Below are 20,793 nucleotides of genomic sequence, written 5' to 3'. Positions count from 1 at the left end.
GAAAATTTGTACTGCAGGTGTCTGCCAGCCATTTTCTGGGTTGGAAACACCAGTTAAAGGGAACGTGTCATGTCCTTTGTAGAATGTAGTGTCCCCAGTGTGTTGCTCGTGATGCAATGTCAATCACTAACACATTTTTCTCATTAAAATCGGCGCTGTAAACCTTATAAAAACACCACTATATAGTTATATCTTACTTGCTCGTTTAGTCGGAGGCGTGTGCTTCATCGCATTCAGTCAGGATTGTCCCCGCAGTTTGAATTGTTCCTGGTGTTGCGCCGATGTCCCTATATATCCAGCGCTTGTGCAGTGTGTTTAGGGGGAGCTGTGCTTGCGCACTATGCAGTGGCTGACCCACAGTTGCGCTTTGTCCATCAGCGATCCACGCATGTGCCATGACGAGTAGCTACTCGTGCGTGCACACAGAAGCTGGTTTTCGTTCCCAGCTTCTCTGACTGTGTGCCTGCGCCGGAGCCACTGCTCTCCTCAGACACTGGTAAACTGATGCGCAGCGGCTCTGGCACATGTGCACACAGTCAGTGAAAGAGCTAAAACCAGCTTCAGTGCATACCATATGAAATATTTTTTTACAATTTCCGCGTTCAAATTCTTTAAAATTCCTTCTCTTTGCCCTACCAATAGTATCTTTTAGTTCCCGGTTAGTACTAGGCCACGGTGCCATTCTATCAATCGGGGCATAAGTACCAATAGGAGCCAATAGTTGGCTAAAAAGTTGCTCTTGGTCTGCCATCTTTGTACTTCTATTAATAGGAGAAGGATAAAAAAAAGACAATATACTGTTGTATTGCAGTGTATTGCACTGGAAACCAATTGATCACAGATTTAGGTTCCCTATAGACATTAAATGAAAAAAAAAATGTATGGTAAAAATCCTTAAAATGTAAAGGCAACTTGTCACGTGAAAAATTGCTATTAACTGTCAGATATGGGGATAATCTGCAGTGTAATAGTGATCTGAACCTGCGCGGCATCTGCACTTAAGAGCCCCGCTGCCAGGAGGAAAGGAACTTTATGTCTCCTGACAACATTTGGTGTTCATTTACGGGGGCGGCGCCACCACTGTTTCAGTCACCGCTCCATGTGTAGACAGCGGCGCCTGTAAGCGCACCTACAGCACTGACTGACAGCAGCTCATCAGTAGGGCCTGCTGTCAGTCAGTGCTGGGGGCACAGCTGCAGCACTATATACATAGAGCGGTGACAACCTGCGCCGGCACACGCCTGTGACTGAACGCTGAATGCCGCCAGGAGGAATAAAGTTACTTTCCTCCAGACAGTGGAGATCTAAATGTGGGCACTGGGCAGGTTCAGATCACTATTAACCTGCAGATTCTCATCTCCAGATATGATCCTGGCTGGATCTTCAAAAGATCCTTTCTCTGAAATGACAGAGAAGTTTAGAGAAAAGTATACCTGGCTACAATTGTGCAGCCAGGCTCTGTTTCATGCTGCTGCCGGTTTAGGCAGAATAAATAAACCGACAGGTTCCCTTTAAACATTTTTAAACAGGGAATACACATTTTAATAGCATTTTGCATGTATTCAATATAATACAATACAAATTATTAGGAAAATTGGTATTTATAGGCAAAAAAGAAAAACTATATTTTATGGACTGTAGGACCCACATTTTTATAAGAAGTAACCCAGTGTCTGACAGCAGAAAACTGGTGCAAAGAAATGTGAGGGGCAATACTGGAAATATTAAAGGGAACCTGTCACCCCGTTTTTTCCGTATGAGATAAAAATACTGTTAAATAGGGCCTGAGCTGTGCATTACAATAGTGTATTTTGTGGACCCCGATTCCCCACCTATGCTGCCGAAATACGTTACCAAAGTAGCCGTTTTCGCCTGTCAATCAGGCTGGTCTGGTCAGATGGGCGTGGTGTCTTCCCCCAGATCTTGCTTATTTTTCCGTTGGTGGCGTAGTGGTTTGCGCATGCCCAAGTCCAGAATCCACTGCACAGGGGAGGGAAAAGAGCGCCATCTGCGCTATTCCCCTGGTGATCGGTGGGGGCGGCCATCTTCCTGTGGCTGCGCGTGCGCAGATGGAGCGCTCTGCTGCCCGGGGCTTCAGGAAAATGGCTGCGGGATGCCGCACGTGCGCAGATGGAGATCGCGGCGGCCATTTTCCTGAAGCAGAGATGCGAACTCTGCTTCAGGAAAATGGCCGCCGCGATCTCCATCTGCGCACGTGCGGCATCCCGCAGCCATTTTCCTGAAGCCCCGGGCAGCAGAGCGCTCCATCTGCGCACGCGCAGCCACAGGAAGATGGCCGCCCCCACCGATCACCAGGGGAATAGCGCAGATGGCGCTCTTTTCCCTCCCCTGTGCAGTGGATTCTGGACTTGGGCATGCGCAAACCACTACGCCACCAACGGAAAAATAAGCAAGATCTGGGGGAAGACACCACGCCCATCTGACCAGACCAGCCTGATTGACAGGCGAAAACGGCTACTTTGGTAACGTATTTCGGCAGCATAGGTGGGGAATCGGGGTCCACAAAATACACTATTGTAATGCACAGCTCAGGCCCTATTTAACAGTATTTTTATCTCATACGGGAAAAACGGGGTGACAGGTTCCCTTTAATGCTTTTAGGGTAGAATATGAATGCAATAAATTTATCGTTACCGTTTCTCTGCAGCATGTGTGTCACGGATCCCTACTCCGTGGTGTCACTTATTCGTCACGTGCCTGCTCTCACAAGTGACTTGGGGTTGTGCCTGCAAGGGCTAATCTATCTCCCCACTCTCAGTCCAGCAGTCAACCTCTGTCCTATGCTGTAATGGGAGCATAAATCACACACCGACCCAGGCCACACACCCGCTCATGCACGCTGCCACCACTCATCGAATACACGGGCGATGAGTCCCAGAAATAATAATATTACTAATAAAAATATGTCTATCACTCATAAGGCTCACACACCTTAGGCTATGAATTCTTTTAGAACATTAAGGCCCCCTACACACGTTCAGGAATTCATGCAGAAAATTCCTGTGAAAATCCATACATTTCTGCCGGATTTCCGCATGAAAACCGCATGCGTTTTTTAGCGCGTTTTTGCGCAGTTTTGACGCATTTTTGACGCGTTTTTGATGCGGTTTTTCCCGGACATTTCCCAATGCATTAGACAGTGGGAAAACCGTGAAAAAAACCGCTAAATTAATGAGCATGTTCATTATTTTTCCGCAATGCGTTTTTCATGCGGAAAAACGCACATCATGTGCACAGAAATTGCGGATTTCATTAAAAATGATGGCATGCTTAATGTATGCAGATTATTTGCGGGTTTATAGCGTTTTTATAGCGCAAAAACGCTAAAAAACCGCAAATAATCTGCAATGTGTGCACATAGCCTCAAGGTTCAACTTGTTAAAGTTTTATACTTTAATAACAAAAGGTTCAATGCTTACAATAAGAAAAAGGTATGAAAATATGATAAAAAAAGACATACAACTTATGCAAAACAGTATCAAAATAAACAGGAGAAAAACTTACAGAAATCATCTGATAGTTTGCTTTCTGCTCCCTGAGGGGAGGTGAATGGAGTTGATGGAACACATCAGCTTCTCAGGCTGCCCTCACATGTGAACACAATTCTCTGGTCTGAGGTCAGGTTTCTAGACCGGCCCTTCAGGTTAATATCATAACTGCGGGCTGTTTGATTGGCCACGGCCGCTCTACTAATGAATATATTATTTTCTCTTTTGAGACACTTGTTGAAAAGGTTCTCAGGAATAGATCACCTCAGGCCCCAAAGGTTCCCTTTCTTCTCAGCCCTAGCTAGACCTCCTGGTGAGATAGGGAGACACAATGTCTACTAATCTCAAGGAAGTACCTGCTAACAACTAGGTGCGACTTGCCTTCAGGACAGATGTTACATTATCACTAGGCACACATATAACCCTAGACATATGCCACTACACACATATAGATATGTATACACATATTTCACCACACCTCCCTCCTTATGAACGTGCATGGGGGTTGACTTACAGGTCAGCTCCCGAGCACGTATCTGGTTCTGCCCCATCTTGGCGAGAAAGTACATTTAATTTCCTATAGTCTACACAGAACCGGGTAGTACGGTCCTTTTTTGGGACAAGAACCACAGGCGAGGCCCAGGCACTCTGGGATTTTTGTATCACCTTGAGTTTCAGCATCTCCTCTACCTGTTCCCTCCTGTGAGTCTTCACCTCTGCTGACACACGGTATGCAGACTGCCGTACTGGGGGATTAGTACCAGTGTCCACATGGTGAACTGCTAAGTGTGTCCTCCCAGGCTCCCCTGTGAAGACTTCGGTGAACTCGCTGAGCGCCCCCATCAGCTCAGACCTCTGACTGTGGGATAGCTCAGGGTTAACCTCTGCTGACTCCAGGGACTCCATGTACTGAGTCCCGGCCCCCACGTCCAGTAACAGATCAGCCTCACCCTCTTCAGGCAGGCTACAGACAGGTAAGACACAGGCCTCCCTGGCATGATGTGCCTTCAACATATTTACATCAAACACTTTCTGATGCTTTGCATGCTCATCTAGTGTCACCACATAATTAACATCATTCAGCCGCTTATGTACAGTATATGGTCCCTCCCATGCGGCCTGCATTTTATTCTGTAACATAGGGACCAACACCCAAACCTTCTGCCCTTTCTCGTAGGCCCTCAGTCTGGCATTACGGTCGTACCAGACCTTCTGGTTGATTTGGGCCTGGGTCACGTTCTCATGGGCCAGGTTGCTCAGTTTTTGCATTCTCTCTCTGAGCCGCAGTACATATTCGACCACTGAGACTCCAGTAGTTCTGGGGTCGTCCTCCCAACAGTCCTTAATCAAATCAAGTGGCCCCCTTACCCTCCTCCCATAAATCAGTTCAAAGGAGGGAGAATCCAGTAGACGCCTGGGGTACCTTTCTGTAGGCAAACAACAGATGGGGGAGGTACCGCTCCCAGTCTCTCCCCTTCAGTCTCCACCAGCATTTTGAGCATTTGCTTTAATGTTCCATTAAAACGCTCGCAGAGTCCATTGGTTTGGGGATGATAGGCACTGGCCACAAAATGCTGCACTTGTATTCTTTCACAGAGGCTTTCCATCAGATCAGACATGAACTGGGTTCCCTGATTGGTCAACATTTCTCTGGGGAAACCCACACGAGAGAACAGTCAGTAAAGCATCCGCCACTTTGTCTGCTCAGGTGGAGGACAGCGCCACAGCTTCTGGGTATCGTGTAGCATAGTCCACCACTGTGAGGATGTACTTTTTGCCAGAGCTGCTAGGGATTGCAAGGGGCCCTATGATATCCACAGCCACTCGCTGCAAAGGCTCATCGATCACAGGCAGTGGTATCAATGGAGCTTTCTGTATATTCCCGGACTTTCCAACTCTCTGACAAACTACACATGATCGGCAGTAATTGGCAATATCTGTCCCCATCTTGGGCCAATAGAAGTTATGTGTCAGGCGAGCTTTAGTCTTTTGTATTCCAAGGTGTCCGGCCAAAGGAATTTCATGGGCAATCCTCAATAATTGTTCCCTAAATGGATAAGGGACGATCAGCCTCCGTTCATAGTCCCAAGATTTGTAGTATCCGTGGGGATTGTCTCTGTATACAGTCTGCCCTGGTCCCAGTATACTCTCTCTGTCAGAAGCAGCAAGGGGTTGGTCTGCAAGACATCTGAGCTCCTCCAGACTGACATCTGTCTGCAGGGCCTCCTGGAAGCTCTGACGGTCAGCCTGCAGGCCCTGGCCTAGTGTGACTGCCAGGCGCTGGTCTGAAGCTGAGTTTTCAGTGTCTGTTATCAGGGATCTTGGTGGGTCTGGAACGTATGGTGGCTCCGGGACCACAGTATGGGCCTCCTGTCCTGGCAGTTCTGTCTGAGACTCATCCTCTAATCCCTGGGCCTGAGTCTGAGCCGCAGCCTGACTCCGGGTCACAGCTGCCACATAATTACAGTCCTGTGCATTGGGACATTTTCCCTCCTCACACGGGATCTCAGGTGGGTCTCTTTCTTCCACTTTCTCTGCATTTACTTGCAAGGGAGGAACATAGTGGGACACCATCCTCGCCAGGTCGGTGCCTAGCAACACATTGGTGGGAATAGCCTCTGATACTCCCACTTCCCTCAGTCCTTTCCCTGCTCCCCAGTCCAGGTACACACGGGCCATGGGTACGGCAGGGCTGACCCCTCCAATCCCGGTTATAGACATAGTCTTTCCTGGTATGATATTGGCGGGGGTTATCATGGCTGGACGCACCAGGGTCACCTCTGCCCCAGTGTCTCTGAGACCAATGGTGACTTTATTGCCAACAGTGACAGATTGACAGTCCTCATTCGCCCTCGCATCAGAGCCGGCTACAAAGAGGACAGACGGTGGGTGCACAGATGGCTTTGTGGTGGTAGTTGGGCATTTCTCCCTATCAGGGCAGACAGCGCTAACATGTCCCACTTTGTTGCAGGAGAAGCATCGGCGTGCATCATCACCTAGATAATGTCTATTTCCCGCGGCCCCATAGAAAGTGGGCTTGGACAGCACTGGTGATCGGCCGGCAGAGGGAGAAGGGTCCCAGTTTGGCTTACCTCCCCTCCAGCTGAATCCCGATGGCTTCCGCACCTCAGGCATCCTGTTAGCCACATAGCAGTCCGCAATCCTTGCAGCCTGATCCGCAGTTTGTGGCTCCCGATCACACTCAAATTGTCGTACATCCGTGGGGCACATGTGAAGAAATTGATCCTTGACCATAAGATCCGTTAAGTCCTCAAAACTGTTAACAGAAAGTCCCCTAATCCATTGGTGGAACGTGGTCCTCAAGGTGCTCACAACATTCGCATAGCTGTCCGTTGAACCACGCTGTAGGTTCCGGAACTTTCTACGATACACTTCTGGTGTCAGGTTGTATTTCCTGATCAGGGCCTCTTTTATGGCCTCATAGTTCGCATCTAGCTCTGGTGGGAGGCCAGCAAAAACTTCCAGGGCTTTGCCTCTCAACCTGGGGTTAGATACTGTGCCCACAGGGTAGATGGTACTGCCTGCAAGTTTTTTCAAATCCCCGCAGGAAAGTATCTAAGTCCGTATCCTTCTCCATCACAGGGAAGTTTTCTAGACGTGGTCTCCTTGGATTTATGTCCTGGGAGGGGGTTATCTGAGGACTGATACCCCGCTCTATTTGAGCCATCTGAAGCTGGAACGCTCTGTCCTCCCGGCATTCTGCTGCCTCTCTCTCAGCCTGTCGGTCCCAGCATTCTGCAGCCTCTCTCTCAGCCCGGTCCCGGCGTTCTGCAGCAGCAGCCTGGCGTTCTGCAGCCTCTCTCAGCCTGTCGGTGCTGTAGGATAAGCTGCATGCGCAGATTGGGATCACTTGTTTCCAGCCGTTGTAAGTCCATTTGCAAAGTACAGTCCATAGGCTCCTCAGCACTGGCATTGCTGACACTTCCATCAGGCATCTCAGGTGCAAGAGCTGGCATTGCTGGGTCTCTCTGAGGTGGGCTCTCTCCTTGCCCAGATGTTCCAGCACTTTGCTCTATGTCCTGCTCGACCAAGGCGCGTATCAGCAGCTCATTGGATCTGTCGGCTGTCTCTATTCCTCTCTGCTCACAGAGGTCGGTCAGAGCCTCTTTGCTCTGCTTCTTGTACTGGGCTGCCATATCGATGAACAGCCTTTGCCAAATAAAAGATAGAAAAGAAAAACGGGGAGGGGAAACTGTTTGCAAGTATGTCTAAGTAAGCACTGAGTTGAACCTTGAAGAACTAGTGCACTCCTTGCAAGGATACCAATTCTTTAGTACAGGGAATAATTGCTTAAACCATGAACAAAGGCTCTAATAGAAATAATTCTATCCCACCGCTCTGCCACCAATTGTCACGGATCCCTACTCCGTGGTGTCACTTATTTGTCACGTGCCTGCTCTCACACGTGACTTGGGGTTGTGCCTGCAAGGGTTAATCTATCTCCCCACTCTCAGTCCAGCATTCAACCTCTGTCCTATGCTGTAATGGGAGCATAAATCACACACCAACCCAGGCCACACACCCTCTCATGCACGCTGCCACCACTCATCGAATATATGGGCGATGAGTCCCAGAAATTATATTACTAATAAAAATATGTCTATTACTCATAAGGCTCACACACCTTAGGCTATGGATTCTTTTAGAACATTCAAGGTTCAACTTGTTAAAGTTTTATACTTTAATAACAAAAGGTTCAATGCTTACAATAAGAAAAAGGTATAAAAATATAATAAAAAGACATACAACTTATGCAAAACAGTATCAAAATAAACAGGAGAAAAACTTACAGAAATCATCTAACTGGTAGTTTGCTTTCTGCTCCCTGAGGGGGGGGTGAATGGAGTTGATGGAACACATCAGCTTCTCAGGCTGCCCTCACATGTGAACACAATTCTCTGTCTGCAGCCTAAATTTATAACTTTGGTCTGAGGTCAGGTTTCTAGACCGGCCCCTCAAGTTAATATCATAATTGCGGGCGGTTTGATTGGCCACGGCTGCTCTACTAATGAATATATTATTTTCTCTTTTGAGACACTTGTGAAAAGGTTCTCAGGAATAGATCACCTCAGGCCGCAATTAGCATCCCCCCTCCAAGTCCTAGGAGGTGCCAAAGGTTCCCTTTCTTCTGGGCCCTAGCTAGACCTCCTGGTGAGATAGGGAGACAATGGCTACTAATCCCAAGGAAGTACCTGTTAACACCTAGGTGCGACTTGCCTTCAGGACAGATGTTACATTATCACTAGGCACATATATAACCCTAGACATATGCCACTACACACACATAGATATATATATACACATTTCACCACAATGTGTATTAAAAACACAAAGCTTTATAGCCCGCACATTATGGACACATCTACAGACATCGCACATCTACAACACATACAGGTCAGCTACAGAGAAGCACATCGCAATTTGAAGGTTTTTCCAGACAAATGAAGGATCAACATGACCTAAAAGGTCTTTCAGCTAGTCAGGTGAAAGGTCCTTAAAGGTGTGTTCTTAAGATTGAAAGTTATATCCATGTATAGGGTTAGCTTTTAGACTTGACGACACCCCTTTAAAGCTATTGAGGACCTGTAGCATGTGTGCAACTGCATTGTTGTGCAGGTCCTGGTAGCTTTCACTCCTGCCCTGCACTGATCAGAGAACAGGGTCAGGCCAGAGGAAAGAGCTGTTCTTTTAAGTGATTGGGAACAGCAGTCAGTGTTGTTCGCGATCGTAGGCAACGTTTTCCTGAGTTTAAGTTAAGTTTTTTTGATAAAAAGTGTGCCTTATAGTGTCCCCCCCCAAAAAAAAGGATAGACATAGGATAACATACCCTGATCACATTGTATCGGTTGAAAACCCCACCAGCATTGCCCCCATCTCTGTGCTCACGAATAGAGTTTTGCATCTGTGAAAGAAGAAAATTAATTCAGTGCCATACAATGACATCAGAAATCCATAGTTGAACTTGTATGCGGAGCTGCAAGTGCAGTGGGGCGGGCACAGCACTAAGAGCTCTGCATCCTCTCTGACAAGACAAACATGAGTGCCCCGTCAGACAGAGGTAGGTAGTGTGAGAGGGGAGAAGTAGAGCTGTGCCCACCCACTCATTCAAATACAATTTCAACTAGGGATTTCTCTAAAATGACAGATTTCTACAAACAAGATAAGGATTTCATCAGCATTAAAGGGAATGTGTCTGCAGGTTTTTGTCTGTCATCTGAGAGCAGCATGATGAAGGGACAGAGATCCTGATTCCAGTGATGTGCCACCTAATAGGTTGTGTTTTGACGTTTCAATAAAATCAGGGTTTTAGCGGCAGGAAATCAAACATCACTACAGAACTAAGTGCCTTGTTCCTCATAGTCCAACCACACCCCCAGCAGTGTGTACACAGAAAGCTGCTAATTAGTGGTGTGGGTGGGGTTATAAAGAGCTCCACCTTCTGTTATCTGCTAGGTCTGCAACAGAGACCATAACTGCTGCACTCCGTGAACTAAGTGAGACATCGCTGGAATCAGGGTCTTTGCTCCTACATCATGCAACTGTCAGATTACATGGCAAAAACCTGCTGACCTTCCTTTTAATGCACCTTCACAAGCATGCCTGTAGTTTGGGGTACATCATCCTGATAACAGGTTTGCTTTAATATCTAGTTATGCAAATCATAAGATCCCTTTAAAGTATCTTCCAGGCTCTTCACTGATGGCTAAATCGTAGTCGCCAATTACACTCTATACAATATTATAATGTTAAAGGGATATTCCCATCTCCATGATCCTTTCCCAATATGTGTAATAATAATAATAATAATATTATTATTAGGTGTAGCAATAATAATATTAGCAAATACCTCCAATTAGAAATATAGTATAGTTCTTCAGATTCGCTTTGTCACTTACCTCATGTAGGGCATTGTAGTAGATAAGGTATCTATGGTTATGCCCACTAAAGGTACCGTCACACTAAACGATATCGCTAGCGATCCGTGACGTTGCAGCGTCCTGGCTAGCGATATCGTTTAGTTTGACACGCAGCAGCGATCAGGATCCTGCTGTGATATCGCTGGTCGTTGAACAAAGTTCAGAACTTTATTTGGTCGTCAGACCGGCGTGTATCGTCGTGTTTGACACCAAAAGCAACAATACCAGCGATGTTTTACACTGGTAACCAGGGTAAACATCGGGTTACTAAGCGCAGGGCCACGCTTAGTAACCCGATGTTTACCCTGGTTACCAGTGTAAAATGTAAAAAAAACAAACTACATACTCACCTTCGCGTCCCCCGGCGTCCGCTTCCCACACTGACTGAGCGCCGTAAAGTGAAAGTGAAAGTACAGCACAGCGGTGACGTCACCGCTCTGCTGTTAGGGCCGGCGCTCAGTCAGTGCAGGAAGCGGACGCCGGGGGACGCGAATGTAAGTATGCACTGTTTGTTTTTTTTACATTTTACGCTGGTAACCAGGGTAAACATCGGGTTACTAAGCGCGGCCCTGCGCTTAGTAACCCGATGTTTACCCTGGTTACCCGGGGACCTCGGTATCGTTGGTCGCTGGAGAGCGGTCTGTGTGACAGCTCTCCAGCGACCAAACAGCGACGCTGCAGCGATCAGCATCGTTGTCTGTATCGCTGCAGCGTCGCTTAGTGTGACGGTACCTTAAGAGCGGTCTAACCAACTGTTACTATGTGTGGTCATAACTAGTAATGAGCGAATATACTCGTTACTTGAGATTTCTCGAGCACGCTCGGGGGGTCCTCAGAATATTTTTTAGTGCTCGGAGATTTAGTTTTCATCGCCGCAGCTGAATGATTTACAGCTATTAGCCAGCTTGATTACATGTGGGGATTCCCTAGTAACCAGGCAACCCCACATGTACTTAGGCTGGCTAACAGATGTAAATCATTCAGCTGCGGCGATGAAAACTAAATCTCCGAGCACTAAAAAATACTTGGAGGACCCCCGAGCATTATCGAGAAATCTCGAGTAACGAGTATATTCGCTCATCACTAGTCATAACCATGGATACCCAAGCTATTGCAATGCCCAGCACATGGGGTAAGTGACATAGCGAATCAGAACTATACTATATTTATCATTGGAGGAATTTGCTAATATTAATATTACACCTACCTATTGGGATAGAATCTCGGAGATGGGAATATCCCTTAAAGTAATGCACTTGCGCTATGAAATGTCTAGTAGTTAGTCTGATGATTAGATGGCTGGCTCATAGCACATAAAAGCCTTAAGTGGGTCTTTTATGCATATATGCTCCTCACAGTATAAGTAACGGCAATGCATGGAAATGGGATCAATTTCAAGCACTTCCATACATAATTCTCATTATCATCATGAGACAATTCATGCTGGCGCACTACATGGTGCCTCTTTAAGGAGATTACACGGTAAAGCTAGGAAAAACTTGGAAGCTTTCTCTATTTTTGGATCATTCTAGAGAACGTCAGCTTTATTGATCCAGGAGAAATGAGGACACATTTGTTGGTCAGCATTCGCAGCTGACCGTGGAAATAGATAATAGTAATTCTAACTGTATGCAGCAAATAACAGCTCCAGTTCCAGAAGCAGTCGCGTCTTGCTCAGTTTAAGTTATTACATGATGAACTGTAAAAACCTAAAAAGCAAACAAACAAAGCCCTTTATGTGTCAAGAGCTCCTAAAAATAACTGTATTAATAATACCAGATGCTTTAAGTTCTGTTCACATCTGTGCCAAAGTCTCCATTGCAGATTGTCAGATTAAATAGCACAACATATAGCACAGACATGGCGGTCACCAGAACAGTAAACCGACAGTCCCAATAGGGTAGCAGGTGCAGGTTCAAGTCCCCTTAAAGGAAGGCAAAAAAGTATAACAAAAACAAAAAAAGTATTTTGTTTAAATAGAATTCAAAGACATTTCCTAAATGAAAAAAATAACAGAAAAGCCAAACGTGAAGGTGCTGGAACTGCTGATATTTTGACATTGGGGCAACTTTCGTAATTAAAGTGAGCTATTCCCATTTAAGGGTTGTTACAAATCAGCCACAATTTTTACACCATGTTTGAACAGGGTTTGGTTCTTATCAGGAAAATATATGGGGTAAGGAACTGCTACAGAGCATACAATATTTAATAAGTGCATTTATAGGGAGCAAGATTCAGTTCAAGAGCAATTACCTCTTCCTCGACTGATTGATATTCTTTATCATCTGAAGCGAGGTCCAAAAGAACAGTGCCTTGGCTAACACAGTGAAAAGTCAAATAAGGATTGGTTCCTAAAATGAAAAAGAATCAAAGGGTAACAAAACCATAAAAGAAATTTAAGGGCCCCTGGGCGGTTGTGAGAGTAAAAAAAAGGAGCATTGATGAGAAATTTCTGCACAGACCAAGAGCAGAACATGAAGCACAGCCAAGCAATTATTGTGACTGTACCTGGATGCCTCAAAGCTACCCAGTCCTTGAAAAGAAAAGTCTAGAAGATTAATTGCACAAAGTGTTCTGTGGTAAGAAATAATGGAAGATCAAATCCTCAGTGGTGCTCCAGAGATGTCTCATTGCAAAAGAGTCTTGCAAGGCCAAACAGTAGTTCAGTCTTATTTAAGATTATTGATGCGTCTTACTGTGCTGGAAAGTACTTTTTACCACTTTAACCTCAAAGTAGTTGTCCCGGATTCCGCTTGTATCATTCTACATTAGAAATGGCTCCGGTTTCTGCCAATACACTGTAAAGCCAGGCTTTCTTTTATTCTATTCATACATTTATTAGCAGACTATTTAATAGCTGTATTTACAGATTTACAGGGGTCCGGTGAGACTGGGTTGAGGGTCCGACCACTGGGACGCTCACCAAATTGCCAAAACAGGGAATATTTATTTACTAGATGGTGGCCCGATTCTAACGCATCGGGTATTCTAGAAAATGCATGTCCACATAGTATATTGCCCAGTCACGTAGTATAATGCTCCATGCAGTTATGGCCCCATAGATGCTCCATATAATGCTCCATGCAGTTCTTTATGGCCCCATAGATGCCCCATATATTGCTCCATGCAGTTATGGCCCCATAGATGCCCCATATAATGGTCCATGCAGTTATGGCCCCATAGATGCCCCATATAATGGTCCATGCAGTTATGGCCCCATAGATGCCCCATATAATGCTCCATGCAGTTATGGCCCCATAGATGTCCCATATAATGCTCCATGCAGTTATGGCCCCATAGATGGCCCATATAATGCTCCATGTACACTGTGTTCCAAATTATTATGCACAAAGAGTTTAGGAGTGATAAGGTTAGAATTTTTTTGTTTGTCATTTAAACTCATTGATGGTGATGTGTGTCAGGGCTCTTTATATCACTGAAAGCAATTGCAGACACCTGTGCAAATTAGTTTGGCAGGTGTGTCCAAATAAAGGCAAGACTACTTAAGAAGGCTGTTCCACATTATTAAGCAGCCTACATTTTTTGCCAAAATGGGAAAGAAAAAGGATGTGTCGGCTGCTGAGAAGCAACAAATTGTGGAGTATTTAGGTCAAGGCATGACTACAATCAACATTGCCAAGACACTTCATCATGATCATCGCACAATCAAGAAGTATGTAGCTGATTCCCAGCACACACGTGTGCGTGCTGATAAGGAAAAATTGAGGACTCTTTCCAACAGGCAATTGCGTAAGGTTAAAAGAGCAGCTGCAAAAATACCTTCTCATAGCAGCAGACAAGTTTTTGAAGCTGCTGGTGCCTCCAACGTCCCCAGAACAACAAGATGCAGGATCCTTCAGAGGTGCGTAAGCCATCCTGTCGACCAACTCTATCCACTGCACACAAGCAGAAACGGCTCCAGTGGGCCAAACGATACATGAAGACTGACTTCCAAACTGTTTTGTTCACCAATGAGTGCCGTGCAACGCTCGATGGTCCAGATGGATAGAGTGGAGGATGGCTGGTTGATGTACACCCCGTGAAAACACGGCTAAGGCGCCAACAAGGAGGGGGTGGAGTAATGTTTTGGGCTGGAATCATGGGGAGAGAGATTGTCGGCCCCTTTATGATCCCTGAAGGGGTAAAGATGAACTCCATAATCTATGTGGAGTTTCTAAAACAACACTTCCTGCCATGGTTCAAGAGGAAGAACCGTGCTTTCCGCAGCAAGATCATTTTCATGCATGATAATGCACCGTCTCATGCTGCAAAAAAACACATCTGCATCTCTGGCTGCTATGGGCATAAAAGAGGACAAACTTATGGTGTGGCCACCATCTTCCCCTGACCTCAACCCCATTGAGAACCTCTGGAGCATTATCAAAAGGAGTGTCTATGATGGCGGGAGGCAGTTCACATCTAAGCAACAGCTCTGGGAGGGTATTTTGTCCACATGCAAAACAATTGAAGCAGAAACCATTCAAAAACTGTCAAATTCAATGGACGAGAGAGTTCAGAAGCTTCTTTCGAACAAGGGGTCCTATGTGCAAATGTAACATCACCTAGAATAAAGTTTTCACTTGAAAACTGTTTGATTTCATTTTGTAATAAGCTGATAATGCTTATAACTTCACAATTGACCATTTTTTTTGTTCAAAATAAAAAAAAAAGGTTGAAAACTCTGCTGTGCATAATAATTTGGAACATGCATTTTGAGTGTTTATTTTTTTTAAAAAAAAGATACTGTTTTCATAGGCAGTTTGTTCCAAAACATTGCAATTATACTAGAATAGTAGATGACTGGAAAACAACAATGACTGCAATTCTGATAGGTAATTTAGAGAAAATATGAGAAATATTATTTGCATAATAATTTGGAACACAGTGTAGTTATGGCCCCATAGATGCCCCATAAAATGCTCCATGCAGTTCTTTATGGCCCCATAGACGCTCAACACAGCATTGTGCCACATGTAATGCTGCTGCTGCTGCAATTAAAAAAAATAAAATAAAAAAAACACATACTCACCTCTCGTCGCTGCTCCTCAGCATCCCGTCTCTCCGCACTGACTGTACAGGCAGAGGGCGGCACGCACACTAATACCTCATCGCGCCCTCTGAGCTGCACAGTCACTGCAAGAGGACGGGAAGACGGAGCGGCGCCCGGTGGATGGAACTCAGACAGGTGAATATGAAATACTCACCTGCTCCTGGCGCTGTCCCTGCCTGTCCCATGGTACCGCAGCTTCTTCGCGCCTGCGCGAGAAGGACCTGCCATGACGTCACGGTCACATGACCGTGACGTCATGGCAGGTCCTTCTCGCGCACGCGGAATACAGCGGGTGAGTATAGCAGATTTTTTTTTAAAATTATTTTTAACATTACATTTTTTACTATTGATGCCGCATAGGCAGCGTCAATAGCAAAAAGTTGGGGACACAACTTAACTGGGTTAATAACAGCGGTAACGGAGTGCGTTACCCGCGGTATAACGCGGTCCGTTACCGCCGACATTAACCCTGTGTGAGCGGCGACCGGAGGGGAGTATGCGGGCGCCGGGCACTGACTGCAGGGAGGAAGGAGGACTGTGCGCGTCGCTGATTGGTCGCGGCAAAACAGCCACGACCAATCAGCGACTTGGATTTCCATTACAGACAGAGGCCGCCACCAATGAATATCCGTGACAGACAGACAGAAGGACAGACAGAAAGACAGAAGTGACCCGTAGACAATTATATAGTAGATACTGGTTATAAAATGGTGTAGCAGGTCGAATGCACAACCACAGAGAATGAATGTAGCAGAGCTCAAGCATGCACACTACTGCATCATTCTAATTGCAATAGTTCAAGCGATCGGACCCCCAAAATCGTTAAACAGTAATTATTCTTTTGTCTCGTATGGAAACTTTCCAGATCACTATATTAATGAATTTGTCTTTAGCCTTGTAAAAAAAACAAACATTTAACACATTGGTCACTGCCCACTTATATATCATTATATACCACAAAGCACCAAAAATTGCAGTCAAACAAAGTCCAAGTAATGCAAGAATAGAAAAAACTTTATTTAGATAAAAACAAACACACAGGTGCACAGTAATGGCAGGTAGCAGGTTACCCCATAAAAGTCTACATCCACAAATCCTACAACTAAGGACTAAACCGCAGTGCAGTTATTTATTGCAACATTGCAACTCACATGAGCAATCAGTCTAGGTATATTAAAATATCAACAAAGTTATAAGCATATTGACTGACTACCCATGTGGCCCCATTGACTCATGTCATAGATATGGTACATACCACACAATTAGATCAGGAGAAATGTGCACCGCAGTCGCGTCCTCGCGTGCGACTGCGGTGCACATTTCTCCTGATCTAATTGTGTGGTATGTACCATATCTATGACATGAGTCAATGGGGCCACATGGGTAGTCAGTCAATATGCTTATAACTTTGTTGATATTTTAATATACCTAGACTGATTGCTCATGTGAGTTGCAATGTTGCAATAAATAACTGTGCACTGCGGTTTAGTCCTTAGTTGTAGGATTTGTGGATGTAGACTTTTATGGGGTAACCTGCTACCTGCCATTACTGTGCACCTGTGTGTTTGTTTTTATCTAAATAAAGTTTTTTCTATTCTTGCATTACTTGGACTTTGTTTGACTGCAATTTTTGGTGCTTTGTGGTATATATATATATATATGGGCAGTTGTCCTTTGTGGTCCTTGGTCTGTCTTATTTCACTAAAATGCTGCATGGGTTCACTTATTAGGACAGACTATGTATGCCACTGAATATTATCCACTTATATATCAGTAGCAGAGTTTATTTTTTCAGCGCTGCCTGCTGATATATACGTACCCCAATGAATCAAAAATACATGGCATCATATGAACAATATTAGTGTCCTAGGGACTATTCCTGTGTGTCCAGGTAATGTCTTCAGTGGATATAGTCGCTGATCGGGGGCAATAATAACATCAGGGGTCAATGTGTTATGTAGCTTCCGAAATCTCCTTTTACCTTGTCTATTTGCATGTCTCTAGTAGTCAAGCAAATTTGATCGGGTCAGGGCTTATTCGGCAAGCTATAGCGCTTACCAAATAGCTGCATCGGGAACCCAGATACCTGGAGCGCTCCTGCTGGTCAGCTGTTCGGCGACACATGCATGGAGAGCCTGTTAGTTTGGCTATATAATTAATTGTATTAATTTTTATTTATATATATCAATAAGGCTAGGTTCAGATTGCGTTAGGGCAATCCGTTTAGCGCTAAGCGCTAGCGGATTGAGCTAACGCAATGTCTTTTTAGGGGTCGCGTTAAACGTCCCCGCTAGCGCAGATCCCCGATCTGCCAGAGCGGGGAACGGACCTCGGGTGCGCCGCGGACGCTGCAAGCAGCGTCCGAGGCGCGCCACAAAAGAACGGCACATCGCTAGCGCGTGCCGAAAATGGCACGCGCTAGCAATGCGCTTTAACATTGCTGGCAATGGGAGTGCTAACGGACGCGTTGCACGGCGTTAATTTCGCCGTGCAACGCTGTCCGTTAGCGCTCACACAAAAACGAAATGAGAACCTAGCCTTACACTGGTCTACAAAAAAAAATAAAAAATTTCTGGCATGGACTTTAACCCCTTCCCGACATGTGACGGAATAGTACGTCACATGTCGGGACCCCCGCTTTGATGTGCGCTCCGGCGGTGAGCGCACATCAAAGTCGCGACATGTCAGCTGTTTTTTACAGCTGACATGTGCGCGCAATAGCGGCGGGTGAAATCGCGATCACCCGCCGCTATTAACTAGTTAAATGCCGCTGTCAAACGCAGACAGCGGCATTTAACTACCGCATCCGGCCGTGCGGCCGGATATGAGCGCATCGCCGACCCCCGTCACATGATCGGGGGTCGGCGATGCTCCTCCATTGTAACCATAGAGGTCCTTGAGACCTCTATGGTTACTGATCGCCGGTGGCTGTGAGCGCCACCCTGTGGTCGGCGCTCACAGCACACCTGCAATTCTCCTACATAACAGCGATCTGATGATCGCTGTTATGTAGCAGAGCCGATCGGGCTGTGCCTGCTTCTAGCCTCCCATGGAGGCTATAGAAGCATGGCAAAAGTAAAAAAAAAAAGTTTTTAAAAATGTGAAAAAAATAAAAAAAATATAAAAGTTTAAATCACCCCCCTTTCGCCCCAATCAAAATAAATCAATAAAAAAAAACCCCAACCTACACACATTTGGTATCGCCGCGTTCAGAATCGCCCGATCTATCAATAAAAAAAAAGCATTAACCTGATCGCTAAATGGCGTAATGAGAAAAAAATTCGAAACGCCAGATTTACGTTTTTTTGGTCGCCACGACATTGCATTAAAATGCAATAACGGGCGATCAAAAGAACGTATCTACACCAAAATGCTATCATTAAAAACGCCAGCTCGGCACGCAAAAAATAAGCCCTCACCTGACCCCAGATCACGAAAAATGGAGACGCTACGAGTATCGGAAAATGGCGCAATTTTGTTTTGTTTTGTTTTTTGCAAAGTTTGGAATTTTTTTTCACCACTTAGGTGAAAAATAACCTAGTCATGTTAGGTGTCTATGAACTCGTAGTGACCTGGAGAATCATAATGGCAGGTCAGTTTTAGCATTTAGTGAACCTAGCAAAATAGGCAAGCAAAAAACAAGTGTGGGATTGCACTTTTTTTGCAATTTCACTGCACTTGGAATTTTTTTCCCGTTTTCTAGTACACGACATGCTAAAACCAATGATGTCGTTCAAAAGTACAACTCGTCCCGCAAAAAATAAGCCCTCACATGGCCAAATTGACGGAAAAATAAAAAAGTTTTGGCTCTGGGAAGGAGGGGAGCGAAAAACGAAAACGGAAAAAGCTCCGGGGGTGAAGGGGTTAAGAACAGTTTTAGACTAATTTGAGGGTGCCGAATTCAAATCTGATCTTCTAATTTCTCTATCACATCATGTTTTTGCGCTATAGGTATATAGCCCATTTTCATGAATTCCATGAAAAATATAAGTAGTGTATGAAAAGTGCCGGTTTATACGGTTCACCAAGATAAATGTAGTTTTCATTTAGTCTCCCAATAAATGTGAGAATATCTTTGTTTTCTTTGAACATGCACAATTCCCATTTGTTACGATAAGAAAGTAAACAAAACAGTTTTCAACGTACACAACAGTCGCGTGCAGGTACTGTTTTATTTATTTAAATTTTCAATGAATTTTGATATTTATTGTTTTTATCCTGCTGTTTTCCTGTTTTTTGTTTGTGAATCAATACCTAAGGTGTGGGTGTGTGTGTGTGTGTGTGTGTGTGTGTGTGTGTGTGTGTGTGTGTGTGTGTGTGTGTGTGTGTGTGTGTGTGGACAGAAATTCAATAAACAACTCAAGTAGCAAACAGCTTTTATCTTGTATTTCTCTGCAGGATGTTGCTGATCTAACAATGGCCTCTACATCTCGCAGAAGACAGTGCTCGAATGATCCAAATATTTTTTGTTACATCTGTGGAAACTTTACTGTCAAGACTCAGAGGGGCAACATTACTGACTTTGTTAAGAGCGTGTATTTTGCATACTTCAAAGTAAAACTTGGAGACCAAGACAAGCATTGGGCTCCTCACAAAGTGTGCAAAACCTGTATTGAGAGCTTGAGATCATGGTCAGGAAAAGAATGCTAAACTTGAGTTTGGAGTTCCTATGGTTTGGAGAGAACCAAGCAATCATTTAGAAGACTGCTATTTCTGCCTTGTCGATGTAAAAGGTTTCAATAAAAAAACCAAGCAATATTTGCAATACCAGAGTATCCCTTCAGCTATTCGACCAGTTGCCCATAGCGAAGACATACCTGTTCCAAAATATACTGCGCTTCCAGAAAACGTGGACACAGAACTCTCCTCACATTGTTATACTGATGAAGAAGACAGTCCAGATATTTTTCAGCCATGTGATGAAGATTGTGACAAACCAATTCTGTTTACTCAGTCTGCTGTGAATGATCTGGTTAGAGATCTTTACCAAAAGAGTCTGCTGAACTATTGGCTTCAAGACTACAAGAGAATCGAATGTTGAAACCCGGTACAAGTGTCGCATTTTATCGTAACAGGGAAGCAGAACTGCGTAAGTACTTCCATTCAGATGGCCAGCTTGTCTATTGTACTGATGTTGAAGGGCTACTTCTCTTTATGGGACTTCCAGCATATGATTCAAGGGATTGGAGGCTTTTTATTGATAGTTCCAAAAGAAGTTTAAAATGTGTTCTGTTACACAATGGAAAAAAGTATGGCTCTGTACCAATAGGACATTCTGTAAAACTTAAAGAAAAAT

The 20,793-nt window shown here is 44.9% G+C and overlaps 1 protein-coding gene across 2 annotated transcripts in view; it reads right to left on the bottom strand.

Annotated features, from left to right (window-relative positions):
• Window positions 1–20,793, bottom strand: part of TNKS (tankyrase) — a 316,862-nt gene that overhangs the window by 16,801 nt on the left and 279,268 nt on the right. For both annotated transcript variants that reach the window (XM_077273969.1, XM_077273977.1), the window contains exons 22-23: window positions 12,701–12,798; window positions 9,358–9,432 (exon numbers count right to left, since the gene is read on the bottom strand). In XM_077273969.1, the coding sequence (XP_077130084.1) occupies window positions 9,358–9,432; window positions 12,701–12,798 (173 nt within the window). The remainder of the gene's footprint in view (window positions 1–9,357; window positions 9,433–12,700; window positions 12,799–20,793) is intronic.

The sequence above is a fragment of the Ranitomeya variabilis genome, chromosome 1 (genome assembly GCF_051348905.1).
Source record: "Ranitomeya variabilis isolate aRanVar5 chromosome 1, aRanVar5.hap1, whole genome shotgun sequence".
NCBI lineage: Eukaryota > Metazoa > Chordata > Amphibia > Anura > Dendrobatidae > Ranitomeya > Ranitomeya variabilis.
The sequence above is the reverse complement of the archived record's forward strand: the minus strand, read 5'-3'. Positions and strand labels throughout refer to the sequence as shown.